The sequence below is a fragment of the Macadamia integrifolia genome, chromosome 6 (genome assembly GCF_013358625.1).
Source record: "Macadamia integrifolia cultivar HAES 741 chromosome 6, SCU_Mint_v3, whole genome shotgun sequence".
In the NCBI taxonomy this organism is placed as follows: Eukaryota; Viridiplantae; Streptophyta; class Magnoliopsida; order Proteales; family Proteaceae; genus Macadamia; species Macadamia integrifolia.
Genome location: NC_056562.1, coordinates 34,841,196 through 34,850,040, shown reverse-complemented (window position 1 = coordinate 34,850,040; position 8,845 = coordinate 34,841,196). Strand labels below are relative to the sequence as shown.

General features: G+C 36.7%; 1 protein-coding gene across 1 annotated transcript; it reads right to left on the bottom strand.

The window, feature by feature from the left end:
• Window positions 1-839: 839 nt before the first annotated feature.
• Window positions 840-8,313, bottom strand: LOC122081995 (transmembrane protein 120 homolog). The gene is made up of 10 exons (XM_042649462.1): window positions 7,922-8,313; window positions 7,715-7,793; window positions 7,522-7,616; window positions 5,438-5,542; window positions 5,250-5,329; window positions 2,518-2,611; window positions 2,335-2,442; window positions 1,932-2,018; window positions 1,448-1,516; window positions 840-1,322 (listed from the first exon to the last, which is right to left on the bottom strand). The coding sequence occupies exons 1-10, from the start codon at window positions 8,156-8,158 to the stop codon at window positions 1,200-1,202; spliced, it is 1,077 nt and encodes a 358-aa protein (XP_042505396.1). The 5' UTR covers window positions 8,159-8,313; the 3' UTR covers window positions 840-1,199.
• Window positions 8,314-8,845: the final 532 nt, after the last annotated feature.

The following is an 8,845-nucleotide window of genomic DNA, read 5'->3' as shown; positions in this document are numbered from 1 at the left end:
AAAAAAAAAAAAAAAAAAAAAAAAAAAAAAAAAAAAACTTACCTAGACAAGCTTCGGTACAGTTTACATGGACCATCCCAGATGTGTCTTGTCCTTAATGACACAAATGATATAGTGGAATTTTTTATTTTTTTTCTTTGGTAAAGTGGAATATTTTTTATGAGACTTTGATGGTAGTGCAACTCCATTTCTTTGTATTTCGACTGAATAATGTCTAGATGCATTGGGACTAGTATTCAGATTCCTACTTCTGCTCGAAATATCATTGTATATTTAGGATGTATGCATGCCTACAGCAAACATTTGACATGTGAGGTTGGTGCTTAACACCCACTGTTACTTCTTCCTTTATTTCTTTCTTCCTTCCGGTACTATATATAATGTCTTAAACTTCCTCTCCTTACCAAAAAAAAAAAGCTTCCACTCCCCTTCCTTATACATGTATTACGTATTCTTTTACTTCTAATCCATTTTAAGAAGCCGTAAATGTGTCTCATAACAAATCAACTCGTTGCTTCATGGGTAATGTGGCAAATGGCCTCCCTCACCTATTGGGAATCTCCACTTTAGGGATTGGAGGACTTGCCTGGAGGACTTGCCCATTCAATGGCCACTTCGGCACTCGACGTTCCCAAAATGGTAGTAGATCAGGTGATGAACTCAATAATAGTTGGCATTCCAGCAATGGTTTTCCTTTCAAGGCCTATCCTAAAGCGAATCCAATACCTATATTTGGCTGCCCAACTTCGAGCCCTTTTTCATTTTTCTCCTGTCAATATGTTTCCTTCACAAAAATTCAAAGATGAAATGGAAGAATAAATGGTGGAACAAGGGTGGTATAGCTAAAATCGCTTCTGTTAGATTAAGATTTACTTTTACAGCCAATATGAATAAAACTCAAAAACTGGCTGGCATTTACTTTCACCTTCAAACACTCCTTATAGTTTTCCATCTGCTAAACCTGCCAAAACAAGTTAGCACAGAGGCCATTAAGTAGCCATCGACTAAATAGCCATCCTGAGAAATTATCATTTCCCCCATGCTTGTTGACGGATGAACAGACACGTGGTAAGAGACCAAGACAACAATTTCAACAGGAACCCAACTACCCAAGTATGAATCCCCATTGACAACTTGGGAAAACAGTCAAGGCTTCAGCTTCAGCAATTATCTCCTTATCTCAATCTCTTAGCTTCATCTTATTCCGGCTTGCTCTTCGTTCTCATTTTTGCTTTAACCCTTGACTTTGCCATGAGTGTCTCTACTGTGTTTGTGAAGTTCCCAACCGCCATCACAACCAGAAGTATCCCACAAGCAATTACCTGCTAGAATAATGGCTCAAGTCAATTAAAGGAATACAGGTGTGACAGATAACTCAACCAAAAGTTGCTACATAGAAGACAGACATTGTCGCATGGAAGTTGGATAATATGACAGAAATTCTTGCCTGCCATTCAGAAACAACGCCATCCCGCACAGTCCTCAGGAGCAATAGTCCAACATATGCTTCAAAACCCTGAATCCAGTAACAGACACCAACAAATAAATCATTCGAAGCAATTCAACAAGATTTTTTTACCATTTTATTACTGTTTCTAGATGCATTTTTGATCAATAAGAACCTTAAATGTTGAGTTGATCGATGGCTTCTTATACTATATCCAAATTTTCTTCCTGCAGTAAATTACTAAATTATCTATGGGAATATAGTATTCATGAGAGATTATGTACAAGTGCTATTAGAAAGCTAACTAAAAGCTTCTGATAAGATTTACTTAGAAGATTAAAAGTAATTGGAGATACCAATATTATACTTTTAACTTCACTGGCATCAACATACTTATCCTCACAGAGAAACATCACTTGTGGCCAATTATTACACTCATGTTAACAGTATAAGAAGCCAACTGCTAAGGCATAGCTTGCATCACCTGCAATATGAAAAGTAGGGGGCATAACAGCAACAGTTGACCTTCTACACCGGCAGTTTCTCCCCACACAACATCCATTCTCCTTGCCTGCATATAACAAGAACATTAGAACTCCAACCTGCTTCCGTACAGCAAAAGTTACAGTCATACAATGTCTGGTTAAAAATCCCAGAAGCTGTTCCATAACAGGATCAGTTCCACCAGAAAGGCCAGGACATCAATGAGTTACTTCCTATTGATTAGTGTGTAGCCACAGAAGCCTAAGCACTTGGGTAGAATTACCATATAACTTCAATCAAGAGTGAAAAGTGGACAATTGAGAAGGGGGGGGGGGGGGGGGGGGAACAATGCTTTCAGCATGCATGAGGTTCATGACTCTAGCCAAGTGGTTGCAAAAAGGCACCTTTCCCAATGCAATACGAGTATATAGTCTCTGGCGTTGATATCTATTTTGTAGCATCATTGCAATACCTTGCATTATAGCCCATCTCAGGAACAGTTTTACACCTCTCTGCATTGAGAATTAAGTAATGAGAGTCAAGAACAAAATATAAATATAACCAAAACCAGAAAAAATAAGAATGACTCTGCTTGTTGGCCACAGGTCAGGTTGCCCTTTTATCTCCCATGTGATACTGATAAGCGCCATCACCATAGCACAGTAGTGGTGGTATATCCACCTGCAAAAGCCAAATCAGGAAAATTTTGAAATGTTTTCTGAGCAAGTGCAGTTCTGATGTCAGCCAAGAGATGGGAGTAATTAGCCAATTGTAGACAAGGTGTACCCTTGCAAGCATTAGAATGAAAATGACTTTCAAAATAAAATGTCAATAGCCTTAATCCCTTTATGTAGTTAAATATGCAACCTATCTCTAGGTTGGGATCATGTCTACACATTTGAGAAATTGCTAAAGCACATCATCATTACAATGATGATTTCACATGAAATGAGAAAAAATATCTCTACTATGATCAGCATTACATATGTTCAACCACTGACAGCAAAATGTAGGATTTAGCAAGAGCAAAAGTTCTTATGTCAGCACACCAGATGCTCAGTTACAAGTAAGGACGTATCTTTAGGATCATATGAGACGGGTTTTTTGATTATTGCTTTTGTTTGTGCTCCATCCCCAATCTTTTTGGCATAAAGTAAGCATTGGATTTTTTTAGTTTAGACTTTTTTTTTCCCTAGGGCAAAGGATCATTTGACGTGACAAACTGATTTTCCTCGTGACCTCAGCCATTTTATTGATGAAGCTTGCCAGGGATGGACATTTTATTGTTAGTATAAACCCTTTTGTTCCTTATGTATCTAAAACATAGATGGAAAAAGAAAAGGATTTTTATCAAGTTGGTCAATAAATTTCAAACTTCAGATTACTTAAAATCAGGTTCTTTGACAAGCTTAATGAAACATATTGTCAAAGGTTCTCCAGTTATAACAGGAGGAACCTTATTATCTTCAATTGTTTGGAGCTGTGGGATTTTCATTTCATCTTGAGCACCTCTCCTGAGAAGTGTTAATAGCATCTGGCCAAACCAACTATAGACCAGGCCTGTATGATTATCAAGAAATTGTTGTATACTGTAAACCATCAAGCAAGAAATAGGATGGTCTCATAATCCATTTTCCCACTTGATTTAGTTACTATCAACTTCTCAACTATTCCCACGATCCAGAAGTCTCACACAAGTTGCAAAGTGCAATAACCTCAAGCCAATTAAAACTTCCCACTAAACATTAAAAAAATGCAGGAATCCAAAAATGTTTTTTTTTCCTTGGATTGTAACAAAAAAGAACAATAGAAACAACAAAAAAGAAAAGGTAGCCCCATGGCACTATAAACAAAAATGACATGCCAGTGTGGTACAAGACCCCAAATCCCCGACACACATTAGAGAGCTACATGACAACCAATTTTGCTAGCTCATTGCCTCATCTTAGCCTCCACATTAACAAGATTTTCAAAAGAGAAGTGAAAAGCAGACAAATGAAGTAAGGAAGCCATAAGATGCCTCTAGAGGCTCCGACACACATTAGAGAGCATGACAACCAATTTTGCTAGCTCATTGCCTCATCTTAGCCTCCACATTAACAAGATTTTCAAAAGAGAAGTGAAGAGCAGACAGATGAAGTAAGGAAGCCATAAGATGCCTCTAGAGGCTCCCTAAACCAACAACACACATGTTGAACCACATTTGGTCCATAAGAGGGTGAAAACATGGTGAACAACCAACTCTTCATTTGAAAGAGGAAAGGCCTCCGCAGTCACTGATCATCATACCATGTGGATCATCAAAACTTTATAAGATGGATCATGAACTATTTCAAATGCCCTGAGAATGCTAAAAATGCGCAGGTTTCTCAAGGAACAGCCATCAAAGTCTATCGATGATCTAGCATCGAACTGGGTATTACCCCACCAAATACCCCTGTAACTGAGCGATCACCTTTACCATTATCCTTCCTAATAAATCAAGATAAATTAAAAATAAATAAAGAAATAAATAATTCCTTTGATGTCCTTCAACACTTAATTATGGCTAAATTTCACATAATGCATCTCTCTTTACGCAGAGCTGCCATATATATACAGTCCAATGACAATTGATCACATCTATGTGAGAGCACCAACTAACTATTTCACCAGTACATATTGTTTTTTCATCAAAAAAAACTGAAAAAGAGCTTTTCCCTCTTACCTGCGATCAAAATTGTATTTTTGTCAGAGATTGTTGTAAATATTTCGTTTGAGTTTCAGTCTCTATCAGATTGATTCTTTATTTCTTAAAAAGGCGTATCAATCCACCTAAACTTGCCTGTAACCTACATGACCAGAAAAGTTCTTCTGATTGATAGACCATGGAGTAAAGATGTACCACTATGAGAGATCAAATAGCTTATTTTGTCCACAAATCAATAGCTAAGATGTAATGATCCAATCCTAAATTAAATTTTCCTCATCACCCAACATGTGATCAAGTTAACCATCTTAGAGAATACAAAATTAGCATCCACCTCCAAGTATAGAGTTACGACAAACCTGCACTTCAGTAAATATATTTTCCTTCAGTTTGATGAACACACTTCAGCCAGATGGCACTTTTCATTTTAACCTCCTAGTTCAAATTCTAATTTGGAAAGCATCAAAAGAAGGCATGTGCGTACGCCCACATAGGAGGAACATCGTCAAATTAAAGAGAAGAGAAAGTGAATAAACAATTGACACCATGAAGTAAGGAAGCACAGGGGACAGAAGAGATACCTTAGACAAGAGGTTACTAAATTTCAACAACAAAAAACTGTCTAATTACCATGGCCGAATATCACTTCCGTTCGCTCTCAATATATTCTCTCGCAAAGCCAAACTTGTGTAGAGAAACAATAGCCAAGCCTGAAAAAGGGTATATTCAGTACTAACTGCAAAATTAAACTATCAAAGATCATCAATCAAATGTAATATTTAGTTTCCAATCCAAGAGCTGGATAAAGAAATTGGTACCTGGTAAAGCTGAACTGGCAATGCCGGCAAGCATCCATTCCATAACTTGTACCCCAAGAAAAGTAGTGCTGATGGGAAAAGAAGAAATAGAATAGCAGTTCTATCCTGTTCACAAGGGAAAGGATCATTGGTCAAGCTCAACAAAAATTCCAGATAGATGACAGTAATTCACAGTGGATATGAGTTAGAACAGCCTGAGAACGATAGATATGGTATACAGTAGCTGCCAATTACGCACGCATATCTGATGAAATGATAAGATTTACAATACTTCTCTTAATGGAAGAGAATCTTCAAAGCAGTGTGTTGTCATCTATAATGTATCCATTCAAAAGACAGTCACCTCATTAATATCAGTTGAAAAATGTAGAAAACATATTGAGATATTGGCACATTTAATGATTATAGATTTTTGCCAGTACCATAAGCAACATAGCTAGAGCAGAAAAATCCACCCAGCATCCATTTGAATATGCTCATCTTTTTCAACTTCATCATAATGTTCCACCCATAAAAGGTCAAATGAACATGGGGAATTTTTTCACAGGAACAAATATTGACCATATTGATATAAGAGTTGTTCTGCGTCTTCCATGATGGGGGAAAAGATATATATATATATATATATATATATATGATGCAAACCAGCACACAATGATGAATGACCACAATGCTCCAGAGATAAGTGGAAGCATTCTATCCATGGATAAGCATTACCAAACTATATAGACCCTATTCCTCAGAGATTAGTTAGAAATGCCAAGTATAAGAACTTATGTGCAGCGCATAAAGCTGCACTGCACATTAAGGTTTGCACTCCAGTGAACTAGTAACCTGCATTTAATTGAGGCACATCCCTCAATAATCCTAGCTTTCTATATTGTAGAACTTATGGTGTAAGGGCCTCATATGGCTGTGAAACTGCATATATCTTTGCATGGGTAGGAGTCTGAATAGTGTTTAAGAGAGACTAACAAATTAAATTTCAGTCTAGGTTCTGAGTAGATTAGGATCCAAGGCAAATATTTGACAATATTAATTGAATATTTGATCATATCTCAAATATCTCCGTAACGTTTACAGGATTTCAATCAATCTTGAGTAAAATAACAAGAAGATTTCAGTGATTTACAAATAGGAATATATTTTTCTCACAATTTGCAGATAACCTGACCAATGGATGTAGGTTTTCTTTCTTCTGGCCATTTAAGTTTCTTCTTTAACAGGATTTCTAGGTCATTTACATAGTAAGTGATTTTATCTGGTTTTTTGTTTTGAATCTTTAATAGGGTTCATTATAACTAATATAATCTCCTTCTCACTGAACCCGCATGAACTGACTTGCAAATTGATTCAATTCTTTCCTGAGAAAATTTTAATCTATGCTCTGCTTCAGTATCACACTGCTTCTGGAGCTCAACTATTACAGAAAATTACATTTCCCTCAGATAATTATATTCCGCAAGAGATCTGAGAAGCACTTGGTCCAATGGTAAAGGTCCGTATGTTGCAACCTGGTGGTCAAGCAGTCAAAACATCCTCTCGATATTCTCAAGGTAAAGCTGCATAGTTCTCGCCCCCACAGACCTCGCACATGCGGGAGCCTCGTGCACGGGGGACACCCTATATGACATCTGAGGAGCACTCTCCGCTTTCTATTATTTAAGTCAGAGTCATGGCTTCATAAAATTTATTAGCAAGATTGTCATCATAGTTATAAGACTATCCTGAATGCCCACCTATCTATAACTGAATTTTGACTTCCAAGATTATATTGTCAAAAATTAGGTTAATCAGTTCAACTAGTGGAAAGGGTTGCATACCAACCAATATCTTTAATCTGTGTAATTATGGCAAATGAAAACGACTGCCATAATTACCCCTCTCTAAGATAAATGAATAATAGATTAAAGAAGAGAAAAACGTCCCCCAAATTAAGTATGTTTTACTTTACCAAGTTTCACTGTTTATCTCTCCAATTAGAAAATGGAATTGCCACAAGCAAAGATAACAATTTGGATGATGTGTCAAACTAAAAAACACAAAATAAATGACAAAGGGAAAGATGAGCTTAAAAGACATACCCTGTAACTGTTGTACTCCTCTTTTACTTTCAACTGGATATCTTTCCTATTGGCACGTACATTGATAGGACCAAGAAACATCTTCAGAAAATTACCTACATATGATTCAGTGATCACTAAAACCGCTAACCAAAACCACAGCGGCGCTCCCAAATACACAAAAACAATTGACCTAACAGAGCAATAAAAGCACCATTGGATTTTCTAGGAAGATACGAAGACGCGTCTCCATCAGTTAAAATGCATTTCGCTTTGTATAATTCTTCATCCAGCTGGATCAACACACAAGAGAGCACAAACAAAAATTTGATGAAAATCAGAAAACTATATTCAATTCCAATTAATAAGGAGCCCTAGAGAAAGAGAAACGGAGCTATCCCTGGAGCATGCAGGAATTTACCTTGTCAGCTTCCTTACGATCTAAGGTGGATTTCTTGACACCGGAATCAATCGAAGACCGGAGTTTCTGAATATTAGAATCAAGAGCAACAACACGCTGACGTAAAGCTTGTTCTTCATTGGAAGCCTTGGTGATGAGCGATGAAGCCGAATCCTGCAACTCCTTGGCGAGCTCAACCACACTCGAAACCTCTTCTGCTATATTGTTCTGCGAGTTCTCACTCGCTGAATCCCCCATATGTCCGAGTTGAATTCACGCTCAATCGATCGATTACTCTGTGAAATCAATTCTCGTTTGCTTCAGAAATTAAATACGAACCGCTGAGAATGTAATTAACTTGCTTCTCTCTGTCTCTCTCTCTCTCTCTCTCTCTCTCTCTGCCCCGTCTTATATCTTTCTCTTGTTCCTCGCTGATGCCAAGCAAATAAATATTCGTTCAATTGTTTATGGGAAAATTACATTTACCACTCTAGAAAACTCCCATATCACAAGCAAGTGACACAGTTTTCCAAAATCACACGAACTTCCTTTACCTTTTTTTTTTTTTTTTTTGATAGAATTCCTTTTCTTTAGACTGTGTTTGGTAGTCAATAAAAGAAAAAGAAAAAGTTCAATTTCTGCACTTTTTTCCTTGGGTTATGAATTTTTCTTTATACTTGATATGTCTTCACCCATAAGAAGATTATTCTTTTCAAATTCAAAATTTTCCTTGCAAATCGTGAAATTTTCTTTTTTTCCCCAAAAAATTTTCTTGCAAAAAACACAAGAAAACATGAGAAAATATGAAAACACAATAAGACAAAAAATGAATGATTACGAAATGATTTCCTATGTATCTATTTCTCTCTTAAAATTCAATTTTTTTTGAATTTTTTTTTTTTCTTTTCTTTTCTTCTCTTGATAACCAAACATACATACTCTTCT

Excerpts from the sequence above, each read along its gene's own strand:
- LOC122081995 (XM_042649462.1), bottom strand. The coding sequence starts at position 8,158 with ATGGGGGATTCAGCGAGTGAGAACTCGCAGAACAATATAGCAGAAGAG. Across the intron at positions 5,543-7,521 it reads AGGAGTACAACAGTTACAGG|GATAGAACTGCTATTCTATT; the intron begins GTATGTCTTTTA and ends CCTTGTGAACAG. Across the intron at positions 2,019-2,334 it reads CTCGTATTGCATTGGGAAAG|GCAAGGAGAATGGATGTTGT; the intron begins GTGCCTTTTTGC and ends TGTTATATGCAG.